At 39.1% G+C, this 19,095-nt stretch overlaps 3 protein-coding genes and 1 long non-coding RNA gene across 4 annotated transcripts; 2 read left to right on the top strand and 2 right to left on the bottom strand.

The window, feature by feature from the left end:
• LOC149042325 (uncharacterized) lies at positions 1 to 807 on the bottom strand. Its single transcript, XM_089212296.1, has one exon. The coding sequence runs from the start codon at positions 805 to 807 to the stop codon at positions 1 to 3; it is 807 nt and encodes a 268-aa protein (XP_089068422.1).
• A 391-nt stretch (positions 808 to 1,198) lies between these two features.
• LOC113684450 (transmembrane protein 62) lies at positions 1,199 to 12,692 on the bottom strand. The gene is made up of 14 exons (XM_027201832.2): positions 12,475 to 12,692; positions 11,836 to 11,947; positions 10,951 to 11,088; positions 10,396 to 10,441; positions 9,450 to 9,609; positions 8,761 to 8,879; positions 8,331 to 8,453; positions 7,505 to 7,660; positions 6,790 to 6,952; positions 4,606 to 4,716; positions 3,979 to 4,063; positions 3,382 to 3,489; positions 2,709 to 2,827; positions 1,199 to 2,193 (listed from the first exon to the last, which is right to left on the bottom strand). Exons 1-14 carry the CDS (start codon positions 12,658 to 12,660, stop codon positions 1,882 to 1,884), a joined length of 1,938 nt encoding a protein of 645 aa, XP_027057633.2. The 5' UTR covers positions 12,661 to 12,692; the 3' UTR covers positions 1,199 to 1,881.
• On the top strand, positions 6,533 to 10,141 carry LOC149042324 (uncharacterized). Its single transcript, XR_016188588.1, has 2 exons — positions 6,533 to 6,870; positions 8,325 to 10,141. It is a non-coding gene; the product is annotated as an uncharacterized LOC149042324 (long non-coding RNA).
• A 1,709-nt stretch (positions 12,693 to 14,401) lies between the features above and the next one.
• Positions 14,402 to 18,921, top strand: LOC113684456 (mammalian ependymin-related protein 1-like). Its single transcript, XM_089212865.1, has 6 exons — positions 14,402 to 14,547; positions 15,965 to 15,999; positions 16,450 to 16,590; positions 16,975 to 17,164; positions 17,909 to 17,996; positions 18,485 to 18,921. The coding sequence occupies exons 1-6, from the start codon at positions 14,481 to 14,483 to the stop codon at positions 18,546 to 18,548; spliced, it is 585 nt and encodes a 194-aa protein (XP_089068991.1). The 5' UTR covers positions 14,402 to 14,480; the 3' UTR covers positions 18,549 to 18,921.
• Positions 18,922 to 19,095: the final 174 nt, after the last annotated feature.

Genomic DNA, 19,095 nt, shown 5'->3' with positions numbered 1-19,095 from the left:
TTAGCTGAGCGCTTCCTGTTCATCTTGGATGATCCGAGAGAGATCGTCAGGGCAACGGACTTTTAAAGAACGTGAATCTTCTGATCTGCGAAGGAAAATGGTTCCGTTTTTGACCCAGCAGAACTGAAAACCAAACCTGATCTTGAATGACTTGGCGTTCCCGTAAAACTCCTGCATTCTCGGTGTAAGATGGTCAAGGATTAATATTTTGGACATGTCCTGACTCTCTTCTAAACCAACGTCTCGAGCCACCACACTCGAGGCATGCCTTCTCGCCGCCATGACATTATTTCTCGCGAGTCTCCTTACGAATTTGCAAATGATTGGTTTGGGGTCGGAGCGAGAAGAGTCACGAAAAGGGACTCTGTGAGCGATATCGATGTCGTTAATAGTAATGTTAGCGCCCATGTGATTGAACAGATTAACGCAAAGATTACTGGTTTCGGAGGCGTCTTCATTAGCTTTTAGCTCAGGGACTCCGAGAATTTTGATGTTGAAGACGTAGCTATAATCTTGTATCTCGTTCACGGAAATCTCCAGCTTCCCGAGGTTTTCCTCGATGTCGTCAAGTCGTTTCCGAATATCATGCAGTTCGCTCTGGAAGCTTGACTCAGAGTTATGCAGCCATTCTAAGCTCCTTTCCGTCTCCAGTTTGGCTTCCCGTCCGCCATTAGCTTCTTCTCTGACAACCAACTCTTGAGCACCAACTCGCTCCTCTAGTGATTTTATATCACGTCGAGCAGAATCGAGCATTCTCTTTAGATCCTCATTATTTTTCCTAAGCGATTTGACTTGTTGATGTGACATTATAAGTGCCTAAATTGACTTTCTTGAACGCTTTACGCAGAGCTTCAAAAAGTATGTCCGACCGTTACGCACACATGCGCACCGAGCTAATCGTGTTACTCCCTCTTTTCTTGTGCTTCAAGCGAAACGATTGGCTTCAGTAAACTGAGCTGGGTCTTTAACAACGAGCTTGCGTAGTTAGCAAACAAAGCTTTATTGTAGAGGAGTAAAAACGGTGTCCTCACCCCGATCCCCACAGTAACGATCGCCCTCTACGGACGCAAAGACCCCTTTCTCGTCTTTATTCTGTAAGCCGGTCAATCAGGCTATTTTCGTTCGTACGTATTTTTTCATTATTCATTTTTTTAACTTTTTTTAATCACTTGCATACTACAGTAAAGTAAAACAAACCTTTCAAAAAGTTAATCAACTTTATTTATCATCATTTCAAAAGTACTAAATTAAGTGACGAAAAATAGATGTCAAACTAGACAATAGGACATTTGAACGCCCAATCTTTCGAGTCGAAGATAAATCGAAATCGGGTTTATCTAAAGGATGAAACAACATAAAATTTACAGTTGTATAATCATAATTAAGTTTTAAATTCTTCATAAATATTATCTCTCTTTTTATCCTTCTTCCCCTTTTTGGTGATCGGTAGTAAATGTTTTGACCACAAGCCGATAAACTGACTTGAATAAAAGTTTTGAATTTAGTTTACCAATCACCGGGTAAGCGGAGTTGAAGTCAAAGTCTTTGCCAATATCAATCTTTGTCTGACTGTGAACTGACCTGAATCAAACACCTCCCTCTTCCTTCCTTCCGATTAATATCAATTTGGATACTGAAATTTTTGAAATAACGAGTAAATAAATAACTGATTGGTTTGATGGAGACAAGTGAACAATTGCACATTTTTTTTTTCATTTACTTCAACATTTAAACTGCGCCTGGTAAAAAGGCTCGAAACAATAGCATACTTTCAAAATTCCTTAATTTGTTTGATTTAATTACCTCATTGCCTCCTAGATTCAGAATTAAGCTAAAGTTATTTAAGCTACATACAGACTGATCGTATGGTCTATAAATACGTTATCTCATTCTAGGTCTGTGAACTCGCCAAAACAAATATAAAACTAGTACAAGAGACCAACTCTTAGCTGGACTCAACATAAACGACATTACACCGTAGGTATAAATCAGATTACAACTTGATGAAGCTTGCCATATGAACATCAACAGAAACACAAAATGTCCCAGGCCTTTCTTCAGGGAGCGCAACACGTAACCGTGAGAGAATTGGGGAAGATGATTCTGGGATGCGGCTTTGCTGCTTGTTGTAGTATTGTTCAGCTCCACAAAATAAGCAAGGTATAGGGTCAGCGGCAAGTTTAAAAAGAATAGCTGCAAAAAAACCAATAACTTCACTTTATTCAGTTGCGTTCCTCTTCGCATCCTCCCCCCCTGCACGCTAGGGAGCTCAGAGCATTAAAGGTAAGGTGAGGTGACGGCTGAGAATACTCGCTTGACATAAATTCAAAACCTAGAGAAGTTATCGTCACGGTGGTTAATTCCCTTTTTACTGCGGGTTTAACGTATGCCAAAGCAGACGAGAGTTGTTTTAAAGAAGCCCATGTACCAAGGTGCATCACTTTGTCTCCTACAGTGCAATCACGGGACTGAACGAGAAAAAAAATTGTTTTATATCAAGAACATTAAAATTACCATTACTCTGGGTTAAGAAGTCTACTGTCGTCACTAGTGCCACTTCTCTCTCTGCTTAAATCTTGATCCAAATAAAAGCATTCAAGAACCAAATTTGTTCAGAAATGTACATTACTAACATCGCATTTACTATAATCACTGTGATAACCAAACCCTCTAAACAAAATATCGTCCTTGCACCAAGCCTTTCTCACCTGCATAATTCCATAGTAGTAGGTTAAGGAGCCTGGGATCCAGTGCTGTTTTAAATACATACCATGAACAAACAGAGCACCAAGATGGCCTTGCATCATTTCACCAATGACCCACGGACCTAACGTGATACACAATATGAAACTTTCTTTTCTTCTTTTTAAGTTCTATCGATTGAGTTGCATATTTTTATACAACAGAATAGTGTCTTCAAAAGCAGCCTGAGACACCAAATGTCAAAATGAAATAATAAAAATTGTCCAATCCTTAACTTGAATATAGCTCTTCTTTTACAAAGAACTGAGGGGTCAAATAAGTCAGTTCCTTAACTTTACTGATCGTTCTGATTGATCTTTTTCCTCAAAAACGTTCCAGAAAACTCTAGGAACAGAACTTTTCATCTCTTCATTTACCAACCTTTTTGATCGTTTCTGACTAATAGTAAGAACTCTAATTGTTTTGTAAAGTTTGTTCCGCTAATTTTCAACGAATGACGAGATATCAAGCGAATTGGAGAAAAAGAAACGCAAAGAAAAAAAAAAAGAATAGCCGCAAACGGAATGTTAGACAATAATACAACTAAAGGAAGAGATAACAAGCTGTTAGAAACAAAACAACAACAACGACGACGACGACAATAACAAAAACAAACTGGTATGGAAGAGAAGTACCCACCTACACCAGTGTAAACGCCAAACAAAAACAGAGGGTAGAAAAGGTCATCGGTATGAGCAAGAAGCCATAGGCGATTCCACCATCTTCCTAAAGCACCACAGAGAAAACCTCCGAGGAAATGAAAGATGAATGATAAATTAATAAATGAATCGATTTAATTAGTAAACATCCAAGATTTTTGGAATGTGTCCGTTTGCAGGGAGGGTAGTCCCACGGATACTTCAAAGGGGGGTCTTTAAGGGAAGGTTTTGAGAAACGATTGAAAGCAGGGAAATACACACTTTTTGCCGATCTCCTTGTGGTGAGATTTCGCTCTCTACCGTCACTGAAAATTGTAAATAAACCAATCAAACTGCAAGACTGTTACTATGGCTGTAGAAACATTTAATACTCCACTATTTTGATTGGTACTATTTTGACTGGTACTTTTACCACTTGTCTTCAAGTTCTTCTGGGCCAGGATACAACAGATAAAGCCCTTCATATAGCGTGAGCCCTAGACATGACTAGTAGTATAGCAAATAGTTAAGGTATTGGGTTACTTAGAGTGCCCTGTGCTGCAGTAAGAGGACAGTCTTAGAGTGAAAGCGTCAATACCTTTGCATGCGGAAGAATCACAGCGCCTCACCCACCCCAGTCCTAAAACGATGGTTACAAAAGAAACACAGTATAGAACACGGCCCTGTCGAGAAGAGTTAAAAAGCTCAGTTTAGTCTCAACGAAACACAAAATGACCGAAATACTCAGTTAGGTATAACATTCATGGATAAATTATTGCCATGCAGAAGCGAAGAACTGCAGCTTTTGTCTTCTCCAGTTAATATCCTTCCCCTAGAAATTATGACTCGTCCAAATTTCCTGTAAGAGGGCCGTGGTGCCCGCAAACATGCAAATGCTAGCAAGCAGAAGATTATTAACACATCAGCCACCGAATACAAATTGAAATCAGGCCCGTTTCCAGTCTCAATTGCATAGTCTCGTTCGGCGTCGCACTCGCTTTGTCACACTCTCAATTGTAATTGCGAATACATTCACAGCGAATAGAAGTTGACCGTTCCAAAGTGTGTTTTCTGAGCTTTCTTTTATTGGTCATGGCGTTTATTTTTTGAATCGCTACTCGAACAATTCATTAATTGATTGACTGATTTATGATGCATGATACAATGAGCACTCATATCGCTCCTTTCACATCAAGGTGAGTTCGCCTGAGCTTCCAGTACTTACCAAAGTAACAAAGTCAGTCAACAGAAGAAACGCCGGAATGAGATCCAGCGTTGGACGGGATCCATCCACTGAAAACAGTTGCTTCCTCTCACTTGATCGGCCATCGGAGTCCTGTAAGTTATAAAGATTAATCAGTCCGTACCACCCAGGTGATAAGTGCTTTTGGAGCGCGCTGATTGGCTTGCTTGGAAGTGATTGGCAAGTACTGTTCACTTCCGAGCGGCCGAAAAGACATAATTGCGCATCGTGAATTTAATTTCTGACCATTTTTTGACATATTGAAGAAATAAACTAATTCTTTGGTTTCTGCGTGGTACATGTTAAGACAATTAACTCATAGCTTTGTCCTTGCTACCCCAGACCGACATTTTCCCATGATACCGACTAACTCATATAAAGCACTGTAAATGACAATTGAAAACCTCTGTAATGTTATTTACAGCTCGCTCGCAACTGGTTCTTCAAAGACAGCATATTCTGCTAAACTTCTTTCTTTTAAGTATCGAAGGGGAAAAGATGAGGTCGATAGGCGGAGAGGGGTGTGGATATCAATTTAAGATAACCCTCGCCAAGTCCGGACCTCAAATTAGTTTAGGTATTAATTCATCTATATATAACGATCAGAATCAACAGTGTGTTTCATATGGGAGCATCTAAGAACGATCATTGAGAACTATTCCTGTTAACGCATGCGCTCCATTCATTTCGATGGCACAGACAGGGAAAGACAAAACTTCTTTCTAGTAAAGAGATCAAGGCGAAGTCACTTTCGTATCTTATCTTCAATTCAGTTGAACTAAAATTTACTTAACTTGGTCGCTGTATTTATGTGTTGCTCAGAATATCGTCTGTTGTTTTGATCTACTCCATATTTTACTTCCGTAATTGCCAAGTCACAGTCAATAGTTACTATTTTCCCTCTAAAACAAATCCATCTGGAAGCTTTCCGATCCTTTTTTTTTTCTACAAACAAATCCTTCTTTCAGAGGGTTTCAGTTTTCATAACTCTAAATATGCCGTGAAGATAGAATAGATTATCGTTCTGAACTATCAAAATACAAAAATACATCGAAAATGAAAGTTGGGGTTTCCCCAGGTACCAGGTAAAAAATCTGCATAATGCGGAATCAGTCGGGTTCGTTGAAGGGTAAGAAAGGACAAAGATGAACCGGTAAGGTGATTTTTTATGTCCTAGACAAGGAGAACACTTGATTCGGTTCTTAGATGTTTTCGCTCTGTACACTTACTGAGTTAAAACCGACAACACCATCAGCTAGAACACACTTGGCTATGTATTTCTCTCAACAACATTACGTACAAATAACATTATTCTGGACCTCAAATCGGATTCAATTGACATGACAACGTATAGTTGCTGTGGATAATTAAAGGTAATTCAGCATTCAGACTTGGCCTATTTCTGTAAGCCTGAAATTTTGTCAACGAATTCATAGCGTAGACTTCGTCACCCCCGACCGACATTTTCCCATTATACCACTGACTCACTTCACAGCCCGCGTGCAATTCATTTCTACATTTTAGATCTTCAAAGACCGTGATTTCTACCAAACTTCTAAATTTTAGTATTGTGAGCAAAAGATGAGGTCGATGAGCGGAGAGGGGTGTTGATATCGATTTGAGATAACCCTCGCCAAGTTCGGACCTCAACTATATATTTGTATGGATTCATCTATATATTATGATCTCAGTTGACAATGTGTTTCATATGGGAGCATTTAAGAACATCAATAATAAACGCATGCGCTCCTTGCATTTGGATGGCACATAAAGAACAAGAAATATATTTCCATAGCATAATTATGCCCGGAAGATAGGCTGGATTAACATTCTGAATTATTAATAGACCAAGACTGAAATCGAAAATGAAAGTTTGGGTTTTCCCCGTTGCAGACAATAAGGAAAAAATTTGCATAGTGCGGAATCAGAGAGAAAGCAAAGATGTCATCGAAATTTTATGCAGGAAAAGACCGGAGTCCAGTTGATCAAAAGGCGGATAACGCTATCTAACGGATACATCGCTACCCAAGGGTTAATTGTTAAGAAAACGAACAGCGCAATCCACCAGATAGAGATTTATCCAGTGGAGAGCGTTATCACCCTTCGAACAACAAGAGCTAGATTTTCTTCTCAGTAGGTTGAGATTTTGCGAGTTTGTCTCCTTACTTGAACTCTCACAGTGATAGAATGAATGCCAGATGAAAAGTCCTCGGGATCCCAGCGACAAGCGTACAGTGCTCCTTTAACGTGAGTAACTTGTGAGTCGAGGAGTTTTCCATCGATTTCAATAATGGCAGATACAACGGGTGCAGGAGAGAAAGCCAAAAATCTGTTAAACATAAGTCAGAACAATTTCAAATTAGAACATTGTAGATCTTACGGTGGGTTATTGAAATTTCTGAAGTGTAATTTCAACTGGAACCATGTTGAACTACAAACAAGGTCATTGCCACAGTACGTTACGTCGACGGTAATGAGGTTGTAAAAGCTCAACTGCAGTAGACTAATTGTTCCAACTTTCTGTTTCTGATTGTGTGAATCTTCCGATTTTACGATTCTTAAACAGTTTCCGGTTGATGATTTTTCCAATAGATTTTTCCACATCTGTGTTAGTCTCCGCTCCAAATATTCCACTGGAAACTATTCGGAAACAATTCCTGATATGCTGCTTATTTTGTGGGAGAATTGGAAGATCGGAATAGTCAAGAGGCACGGGTTCAAATACCGTCGAAGCCTGAATTTGTTTCAGACAGTTTCATTCTGTAATTGACTACATTGTACCATACCTGCGAGAATCATTTCTTTGCTTGATTTTCATCCGCAGGTCAAATGAAACTTGTTTAATTTAGAATTGAATATATTGCGGCAATGTGTAAAATACCTTATGTGAGAAGACTTTCTTATTCTTCCAAGAGGTTCATAGGGTGGCATAATGTAATGTGCATCTTTTGGGTTGGTTATGAGCACAACAGGCCATTTGTTCAGACGAACATCAACAAAGGAGAACATGTCATGATCTATTGCCATAACTCTGTAACTGAAATTGAAGAGTGGAGAATGACTGTCCACCCTAAGATCAGTATGCATATTCTCCATACTGTTCTCCATACATTCCTAAGGTGCTGACAAGGAGAATTTGTTTAACAACCAAGCTGCTTTAGTTGATGATCATTTCCGTTATTCTCATCACCTTAATGTGTGATTCAGGGGTGATAATGTTAGGAGAAATTAGATGTTAATCACTTTTAGGGGTCAATGGGTTGAGGTAGTGATTAATCTAGCATTTTTGTTCATAGGTTTTTCCAGGTCAAAGGAAAAAGTCAAAAGACATTAACCCTTTAACTCCCATGAACAACCAAGACAGAATCTCTCCTTACAATATCAATGCAACATCAACCACATTGGTGATGAGAGTGAAGAAAAATATCAATTTGGGAATAATTAATCAATCCAATACTAAATTCTCTGAACTAACATTATGAGAATTATATAGTTGACAGTAAGGAGAATTACAAATTTTGATCTGGGAGTTAAAGGGTTAAGCAGTAAGCTGACAGCTTTACAGGCTGAAGTAACAAGTTACCAGTAACAGATATTACCCTGCCAGCTTTGTTATCTGGTTTTTCAAACCCTAGGCAAATAATCATCACCATCAACAGAGCCCACCCTATTTTTTTCTCATTTTTTTTCTTCTACGCTAGGCTTACTTTCTGGTGTCAAGCCAGTCTCCAAGTTCCAGCTCTATGTGACCATCTGTGTGAACAGCATGCATCTTGGGAAATGTTTCCAGCAGAGTGTGAAGATGGCCACACAAGTAAACTCCTCCAGTCCTGAAATGGATTTACACATGCTACAAGTGGGAATGGTATACTCCTTACAATAAAGTGTGTCAATATAAGGAAATATTCCCACATAAGAGTTCCTTAGGGCCCTTGTTAGAGAGGAATAACAAAGTGGGAGTTTCCTAAGGAAAGAAGAGGAAAGGCAACATGTTCAGTGAGAATTACTTGCATGCAGGAGCTTTAAATATTACAGAATTTGTATTGCTTTTGGGTCATTGGCTGTAGAAGATAGATCCTCATACAAACCCAGAAGAAAGGTAAACACATATATTAAATTGAATAATAAGCCACTCACTTTAAAATCCTCCGAACATAGGGGGTTGTTGTGACTGAAAAAGGATGGTGTCCAAACCAAACTGTCATATTAAATGATTTGCTAGCATCAGCTAACCTCTCCATTGCATTAATACGGTCCTGAAAGAATGAAATCTTATGATATATGATTATCCTTCAAGCAAGCCCTTATTTCATTAGGGCTGCAGGTTGTGCATTTTTCCACCTGAAGCAAGATACGAGACATGTCAGGAAGAGATTTACCAGGGGGTCTAGCACTACACCCCTTGCAGACTTATTGCCTGCTCAAATGCTCAAAGCCTCATAATGTCCCTTGGGTGAAGAACCAATAGTAAGGAGGGCCTCCTCATAGGCCTTTAGGTGACATATTTCCTATCTTTTCTACCCTCCAAACTTCCCCCCACTTCATATCTTGATGAACACTACTCTTACAGAAATGTGAACCAACTGTGAATAACTGTGGCATCAGTTAATTATGAGAGATGATTTTTTTCAGTCACTCAGTCAGGCACACTGAAACTCAAGAGATTACACTTTTGTTAGGAGCCTGGCCTTTTCTTAAAATTTAACAGAAAATACCATCATTCTTCCACTTTTATAATCAGGCTCTAGATTCAACTTACACTACTTGGTTTGTAGTACTCCTGTCAATGATCATCAATTATAGAATGTGTGTCAATTTTCACATACCTGCTCCACGTGACCAAAGAAATTAAAGGGCCTCCTCGGACCAGGATTTGGGTTCATATCAATACCATTAAATGCATAAGAACCGAACTTGGTACTGTAGACAAACTGGTATGGCATCATGGTACCTCTGTCTCTATCTGGGCCACTGGATGAGTAATCTCTGAAAAATTCAAAGGGAACAGAATGAACCCTTCAGGCCCTGAGATTTACTGGTTTCTAACCTCTCCCTACACCATAACCCCTGAATCAAACATTACGGCACAAAAAAGAAGGAAATCCTGACCAACTAAAGAAGCCCTTGATTGTCAAATTCTCCTCGTCAGCACCATGGGAAATGTATAGAGAACAGTGAGGAAAATACAAATTTTAATGTTAGGGCATAAAGGGTTATTAAGCTAGTGAATTGAATGAGCTTTAAAAACTTTGGATACACTATCAACATCTCTTGGTATTTCTGACAGGAACAAAAGACAACTGTACATAAAAAGGGGAATCTAGTGGTCTATCTGCAGTCGTGGGCATTTTTCCACGCACCCTTTACATAATAATGACATTTGACTTTGTAAATCTTTTAAGAACTAAGCATGGTAAACATATGCCTTTATAAGATAGATTGGAGTAGCTTAAAACATGTGCCTTTCTACTTCCATGTACAAGTGCACTTTGCATTAAAGTTTATCTACAAGCAATGATTTTCTCTCTCACTCAGTTTAATCAATGATCTATCCTAAAGTTCAGTGGTTGTGATAAAAAACACAAATTATACAAGCACCACGGAATTATCACAGCAAATACTCCCAAGTTGAAATAAAACCCCATTGATTTAGTCACAGAATTAAGCAATTCCATAACACATTTCATTTTCACCCAGAAATAATTTCCCAGTCCCAATCTATTTAAAATTTTGCCAATATCTCTTTTCAACTATTAATAAAAGCATACTTACTTGAAGAAGTTCTCCTCGCTTGTATGTGAGGGAACACTAAATGTATCTGTAAAAGAGAAAAAAACAATGCTCACGTGCAAAAGCTTCGCTCACACAATTTTGATCCATGAGCACCTCAAGACTTCTTTTCCCCCCTCCTCCCTCTGGCCAATTACAAATAATAGAACACAGCCCCTTGCTGCCTTTAGGTCCTCTCATTTCCCAATTTTTTTCCAACAATGGATGGGCTTGAGAGTAGAAAACTGAAACTATAGAGAAAATTTATAACAGTTCACTGATTTTTTGTCAAAGTGCAATTTATGAATTTAGTTTTTTCACTCCCCATGCTGATGAAGACATAATTTCTCCTCACAATATCAATACAATATCAAGCTGACAGGCGATGAGAGGAAAGAAAATATAAATTAGAGGATTGTTCATTGATCCAACACTAATTTCTCATAATTAATAACAGAAGAAATATATAACAGACAGTAGGGAGAATTACTGGTTAGATCTTGAGGGTAGAAGGATTAATTACATGGATCCTAATATATTCATCTAAAGCTTCCTTACCATGATTTCCTCTCAAGTCTAACCATTTTGTCCTATCCTCAACTTTTGTTTCCTTTAGCACATTGAAATACTCTTCCCATTCTTCTTTATACTGTTTAGAACCAAGTTTGCGGGCATCTTTTGCATCTGTCAAGTCTCCTTTTTAATTTCAAGAAAAGAAGATATTTTATTGGAACTAATTTTTGCAACGTCAGTCAATTTTCTATGAGCGTAAATAAGCACGATATTTGCACTGGAATTTAATTTTTTAATCATAAGTAATTTCAAGCAACAAAAACAAAAGAAAATTCATTGTCTATTAGATTTGGGAGAGGGGACTGGTTAATAAACAACAGCATCCAATAGGCACAAAATGATGCACTGATATTTTTTTGCAGACATGATTCATCTGTTCAGAGATTAGTGAACAGTTTTGCAAGAGCAGAGCTTGAGGAAAACAGTCCCTTCTTCTGTAACAATCACAAACAACTCTCTTTTTTATTACATTGTAAGCCAGGACTCATCATCTCAGATTTATGGTTTGGAAATTGGGGATCATCACTTGTGGTATATCACCAGTCAAGATATTCCCCAGTTTGAGTGGGATATATTTGGTCACATAATATATTTAGATCAATTGCACATGAGCATAAATGTTTAATGTATTATAACTGCCTATAGCTGCTACAATCTTCAACATGCACAGGATATCAAATCCAGTTATGGAGTAAAAACCTAGTATAAAACTTTAAAGCAACTGCAGAATACCTGGCCATTCATTTACATGTCACTGAATAAGAATAGCGTCTATTGTGTTATGCCTCAATCTTCAGAGCCTCCCGACCCATGTAAGTGAGGCAGACCAAAGTGGCCAGGTATTCTGCAGTTTAGCCAAAACTTCAGTACCTGTGGCCAGAACCGTCACAGGCTTTATCACATCTATATTTTCATTACAAAATTTCTTTAAATCCTTTACTCTTTGATTATCACGGTATTTGCTTATATGAATGTCAGAGATCTGTAATGAAAGAGATATAAGGAATGTAAATTTAGTCCAAGCATATTCTATATTAAGATTAAAGCATAATACCACCTGCTGTACAGAGACAACGCAACAATAAAACCATCAGGAAAAATTATTTCAGGATGGCAATAACTATAAATACGGGCGATATATTTAGTTAATATTTGGTATAATTTGCACTTCTAAAAAGTTAAATAACACGTATAAAACCAGCCGGGTAAAATTTCCGTACAGCCCCATCCTACATTATGCATAAAAACAATACATTGCCATTGGGAAAACAGATTTGTTTTACAATAGTATGGGGCTTTGCGGAAATTTTACCAACAATACATTGCCATTGGGAAAACAGATTTGTTCTACAATATTATGGAGCTGTGCCGAAATTGTACCGAAATTAGCCCCACAGAAAATCCTTTCGCGATCCATATATTTTTCTTCTTCCAAAAGCCGGTCCGGAAACACTTCCTACGTATCATCATGATGTGATTAAAACGTAACAGTTTACTCCGTGACTTTACCTGAACGAACCAGAAAATATTATCCATCTTGTCGCTCGGAAATGGAGCTGAATTAGTATTTCTGTGTTGCCTAAGCGGTTGGCCGTGCCCTGTATAATAATCCAGGAGTACAGCAACAAACCATGACGAACACAAAATAACAACGAGGATGATCAGCGATAGACAGCCTCTACTACCAAACACCATGTTTTCAAACTAAAGCCTCGTTCAAAGGCACTAATCGTTTCCGGTTTTTCAGGTTGTACACATGACCGGAAGTAAAAATATTTATTTAAAAGAATCCTATCCTCGGGGAGAGACAAGGGGAGATTACGTAAATATTTACATAAGTAACAGATGTGTGTTACTAGAGGGCTGGGGGAGGTTGGTCCATGGAGAGAGGGATGGTGAAGGGAATAAGGCTGAGAGAAAGCAAATTTGCACTTTGATAGCATAATTTCGAACCCTCGAAATCATGACTGAGGACGAAAATTAAAATTTGGATAAAAAAAAAACAGTTGAAATAGAATGAGAGTGGAACACCCAGACCTCCACAAGGAAGATTGTGACTGCTGAATATCGCGAACAATTAAAGGTTTTCAAGTTGCTACCACGATCGATACCGTGAGATCTTATTCTCTTAAGGATGTCACGCTTTCTCCCCCTCCACCCTCTCCCCCCATCGCCTGTTTCCCTTCCCATCTTCCAATTGGGAGAACACCTACAGAAGAGATTAGTGAAGAATGTTAGGATATTTACGCGTAAAAGCCGGTTGTACTTGTATATCATTAACTGATGGGTAACAGAAGACATGATAGCGTCCAGAGCAGGAAAGTGAGTGCTCAGTATTGTCTTGGTGAAAATTATGGCTGGGTAAGAGAAATACATTTGTACCAAAGGAAGAGGGGGGAGGGAGTGGTGGAAATGTGATGGTCACAAAGAAGGGGAGGGAAGGGGGTAGGGCATTGAATGTTCGCCTTTCCCCGCCCCCTACCCCCAACGTCGACTCTAACTCCAAATCAAACATAGTCGGTTGAATTTGCGAGCCTCTTAACGTCAACTCGCCCTAATAAGACGCCTGCACTGCAGGCTAGAGACACGATTATTGAACTGCCATTGACAATTTTTTTTCCTTACCACTTAACTGTGTTAAGTGTGAAGATCAGTTCATTCTTATCGGATCTCATCGTCAGTCCACAGAGAACATGAGATGATTCTCTCTTGCTACAGGTCAAAGATATACATGATTATTTACTTCATGCACCATATCTGAAATTTTTTTTTTTTTAGCTTCGCTTTGTTTTTACCATAGTTAATCCCCTCGATTAACTATGTTTTTACTTTCGTTCGTCTCTGTTATAATTTTTTGTTCTGTTGCGTTTGTGCCATGACCTGGTAATTTATCAGTATCAACGTATGCCCATCACTTGCCTTTTTGTTTTTATTTTTAACCCCTCGATGAAAGATTCCCAAAAGTGAACTTTGGTCGGTGACACAGCACATATCCAATTAATGAAAGTGATGATAGATTTTCAGCAGGTCAGCGTTGCGGTCAGTATCACCTCATCAGGGAGGGATTACCTTTCAGAACTTTTCCTCCCTCCCCACCCTTAGACTCCTCTCTTTTCTCTGAATCAGCCACCTACCCACATACACACTACCCTGGTTCCACAAAATTTACTATGTGTTCGATTTTGTGATCAAATCCTTGAGGGAACGACAACAGTCACGCCAGTCCCCAATATGGCCCAAACATCTACACAGGCTTCCGCTCGACTGCAAAACGCAAAAAAAAATTTCCTTTATTAGTCCGATCTCCCCTCCCTCTTGTTTACCAGAGCGGCGAATTTCTTTGTTTTCTTTTGGTTTTTTTTTTTTGGTCACCTGATACTAGGTTCTACGTCACTTGGCTCGGTACAAAATCATATGACTTTTGCATGACACTGACAGTGCAGAATAGTACAAGGCAACGCAAGGTCTGTGTATTTCGTGCGCTTTGTTAACTCTTCATCAGAATCGAGACCAAAATGCTGGCCGTTCTTGCTTCGTTGCTCCTTGTGGCTCTTGTCAACGCGCAGAGACCCGTACCATGCGGTTAGTTCAAACATTTTATTTTATTTCTTTTTTATCCCTCTTATATTGTTTGTGCATCTGCTGAGCTGATCGTTTTTTTACTCAAATGCGAATGAAGTACGCACATTTACAGAGGGGCTCAATTAGTTTCCAAATCGTTGGTTTCCATCGGAATGGGAATGCCCTAGGTGGTATCGTGGAAACTAGCTTCCCTCGGCCTCCATCAAATTATACCTGGCGCTGAGTGGTCTATGACGCAACGGTAGCGAGCGCAAGCTGCATTGCAAATTTTGTTTCTCGCAGTGTCAGCTGTATTAAACATTTCAGGTAATTGGTTGAGAGAGAATGAAAGAAAACAGAATGATTCGAGCACGAAGGGAGAACGCTGTTTAACCATGTTACGTAACATGTCTGACAATGAAGCGTTCCCATGCAAGCTTTGCAGAAATTTTTTTGAAGTGTGGAGATCGAAAAGTATTATACTGTTTTTACGAGGTGCAGTCCATCAGAAAAATTTATGGCATTCTTAGACGACAAGATGGTTTTCGTGAGATTTGCCCGGGCGGGTATCTAGATTGTCCTCTCGGTGCTGAAAAATGCTTTGGATAATCCATGAAAGTGATGCAACAGTGGTGTAATATTTCATCGTCGTCGAGTGACATTTTTCAAAACAGGCTACTCGAATTTCTTTTGATGTCATATGATGAGTTCCAGGAATTAAGGACGTCAGCCTCGTTCCCAGATCGAGGTTGTAAGAAGAGTCTATTCACCCCTCGTTTTGGTTCCTTCCCCGTGTCTCCTCTCCAGTCTCCTGCGGTTACATAACAATTTAGCTAACCTTTCATCACAATCTCTTGTAAGTCGGCCTAAAACGGAAATTTCAAATTCATTTACTTAGTGGAACTATTTTGTGCATAGTAACATAATCACGTGAAATTTTCGTCCACTCTTTGCACCCTAACATCATTATCCACATACTCCATAGCAGGTAATTTAGTGTTAACAACTGGGTTGAAAACGTAAATTAGCCACCGTAAAGGGTAAAAAAGCTGACGTTTCGAGCGTTAGCCCTTCGTCAGAGCGATGGATACTCCATACTCTACTCTCTAATTTTCCTCTGCTAATAAAAAAAGAGACGTCGTTTAACAATCCGATAAGCTTCTTAGGTTGGCGACCTTTTTTTTTAATATTATTCCCACGATCTTAGTGAATGCTTCAGCATAACTGTAACGAGATACTAGCTGCTAGTCACTCTCAGGGTTTACAAAAGTTTTCTTATTGTTAATATTATTATTACTTTTGAAAGTGCCGCACACAAAGGGCAGAAGCAAACTGTCCACCTAGCTGCTCACTCACACATGACCTATCACATGACCCCACTCCCCACTCACATGTCATGTAATTGGTGTCAATTTATCTCTCGTTTGGCTGTTTTCAGAGACCCCTCCAGAGTGGACCGGACGTCAAATGACGGTGAGTGGCATTTCAGATTGGGAAAACGATCTCCTTGCTATTCTTTACATTACAAGTGCTTTCTATTTATACGGGACACGATGAAATTAACTTACATCACGTACGCGAGTTCGATTTTTTTTCCCCTGCAAAAATTCAATGGAACGGGATACAGCTGCTCCTTTCGCAAAGAAGAGTTTTCCTTTTCTTTTCCTTTTTTCTAATGAGAATCTGGGTTCTATGTAAACTTTGCCATAACGAAATAAGCTGCACATTTCATCACGTGGCTTTGTGCTGGCGGATGAAGCAGATGGTAAATTGATTTTCTGCTAATTGCAGTAAAATAAAAAAAAACTGGAAATCACTGTTTTTCGGTTACTCTCCTTGATAAGATTACTCAAACAAAACATTATTTGAAATGCTATTATAAGTCAGCAGTTTATTACTTTATTTCTATATCTTTCTAAATAGCTTGATCGAGAAAAGGAATTTTTTGTGTTGGGAAGAATAAGCTACGATGCTGAAAATGAAAGGATTAGTATCGTTGAAGAAGTGGATTTATTTCAGAAAGGAAAAAAGTATTTCTACGAATACATTTTATTGCACAAAGAGGTAAGTAACTAAGAAATCTTAAACTCAATAGAGGTTTTCCCTACCCATGTTAACAATTTTTTAACTCTATAGCATGCATTCCACCATCAAATTACATTTGTCAAATTACCTTTTTCGCTGGGAGCGTGAAGGGAAAGAATAATGCTCCCTGCCCGCGGGGAAGATCGAAAAATTGGTAGAGGGCATGGCTTTGACTTCCTTTCTCCATAGGTGAAGTCCGCCACATTAATGAAAAAGGAACGTAACTAAGTTGTGTGTCTTTTTACATTGCGAATTAGGGCGTCACTGCTGTCACCAAAGAAATTAATCATGCTTTTCTAGATGGCATAGAAGATTTCAATCAATATTGGTGCTAAATGACACAGGATATTCATTTTTTTAAAGAAAGTCATGTACCAAATCGAGCTGAGTGTCAACAAGACGGGCAAGTGTAAGAAGACAGAACTCACCGAACCCTTCCACAAGTTTGCAATACCGGGAAAAGCCACATTTGTTGGAGAAGGAACCATTGGCTCCAATGCCCTACCAGGTGCAGGAGTGAATGTGCAGATTTTCGCGGGAGAAATCCAAGGAGGTTAGATTTAACATTTCCTATGAAAGAACGACTGATTCAAATAAAATAAGATTCATCAATTTAAGCCGGAAAAAAAAGTAATGGTCAAACTGGGGGAGGGAGAAGTCGATATATTTTTCTACCGGGGGGGAGGGGGTCACATGTTTTACAAGGGGAAACGAAGGGGGGATGAGTTGTCTCCAACAGAATTTAAAGGAGGGACTGAAGAAAATTGATTGCCAATGAAGAGGGATCATTAGAATTCCACAGGGCTTTATGGGGGGATTACGTAAATTTAATCGTGACATTATCAAACTCCTCCCACCCCTCCCTCTCCCCTGTATAATGACCGGTCCCATTGAGCGGTCTAACTCAGAAGATATCTTGAACCATAAGGCAGCATGGGGGGGGGGGGGGAGGGTGGGACGTAACTGAGTTGGGATTTTTTTCTGACTTTACATTTGATTATTTTAAATAATTGTAAGTATATGAAAATCCCATATGTGAACTGCGGTTGAAGAAAAGAGTATGGAAGCGATGCTCGCAGTTATCAACGCTACTTAGTTAGTGGTGAAAGAAAAGCCTGAAAAAAATTCAGGTCCGTACGGGATTTGAACCCTTGACTTCTGCTATACCGGTGCAGTTCTCTACCAAATGAACTGACAAGCCAACTGGGAACTTGAAAATTTTTGGCAGAAACTTCCTAGACATTCAAGCCATGTCGTCCCAACAGTCATTCATAACTATTCGTGGTTTAACTTTCAGACAAATACTTCGTGACGGTTACTGAAGTAGGTTGTCTTCCAGTCCATGAAAATGTTGTAACTAAGACGGCCGGTGTCATGCATACCAGGTTGGTTTATGCGGTTTTTTTATCCTCAGAGCTGGAGAGAGGTGAAGATTTTGTATGTCATTTAAGCCGATAAACTGGCGACTTCCTTCCGTCAAGTAATGTGCTGCTTCCTCTTCTGGATTATAATGCATTGCATGGTTACCCCACAAACTTTCTTCAGGCTTCTCTGACAGTTCGCCGTTACTCATTTATATTTTCCGATGAAGAGAGGTAGTGTGGAAAAAAGAATTGTCTTGCTCGAGCACATAGCAGGAGGCGCAGTAACCCAGTTCTCTTCTCTACAGGTTCTTTAACCCTTTATCTCTCAACTCCCATGAGTGATCAAGACTGAATTTCTCCTTACAATATCAATAGAATATCAACAGACAAGTGATGAGAATACCAAACTTATATCACAAGAACTGTATTTCGGACAGTAATGAGAATTCCTAATAAGATATTGGGGGTTAAAGGATTAAAACAATTGTTATTTTTTCCTTCTCTTTTAGCTTTTTTGATCTTGAACTTGGGGTGGACCCTGAGCGGTTTGTTCCTCCAAGGGAGTGCGAATAGCCGTGGACGACTTAAGGAGCATGCGCAGCTTTTCATTGCTAATGGATATGCTGAGAAGTGATTAGTTTCAGATCAGATGCTTTTTTATTTCTTTCACTGGTAAAAAAAAAACCAGGAAAGAAAACTTAGAAAGGAGCTTGATTTGTAGTCAATAGTGAATCGTTTAATAAACATCGTCTGCAAAAAAAGGTATTTGTGTATGTGTCTGTCTTAAGCGATTAGAAGTCTGACCTAGACATTCCGAGAGTTTTTAAAAATCGGTTTGAGGAGACATAAGTTACGACTGGGGGAGGGGAAGGACATCCCACTCCTCGCCCTTTTTATTACAATGCAGTGGGAAGTATGATCAACGAATAAATTCCACTTTCTTGCATTTCTTTCTTGTTTCCCGTTCGTCAAATTTGAAAATGATCTAAAAGCGGTTTATTTTGCTGAAAGAAACAATGACTGTTAACTAGCTGGTTTTTTTGAGACAGCAGACTTGAGAATTTATCTCCAAAGGCCGGATCCCATTACTCCTGCCAAAGGTTTAAGTTGTGCCCGTTGG

This window comes from Pocillopora damicornis, chromosome 7 (genome assembly GCF_964200805.1).
Source record: "Pocillopora damicornis chromosome 7, jaPocDami1.2, whole genome shotgun sequence".
NCBI classification, from domain to species: domain Eukaryota; kingdom Metazoa; phylum Cnidaria; class Anthozoa; order Scleractinia; family Pocilloporidae; genus Pocillopora; species Pocillopora damicornis.
Note: the sequence above shows the minus strand (reverse complement) of the source record. Positions and strands in the feature narration are given on the sequence as shown.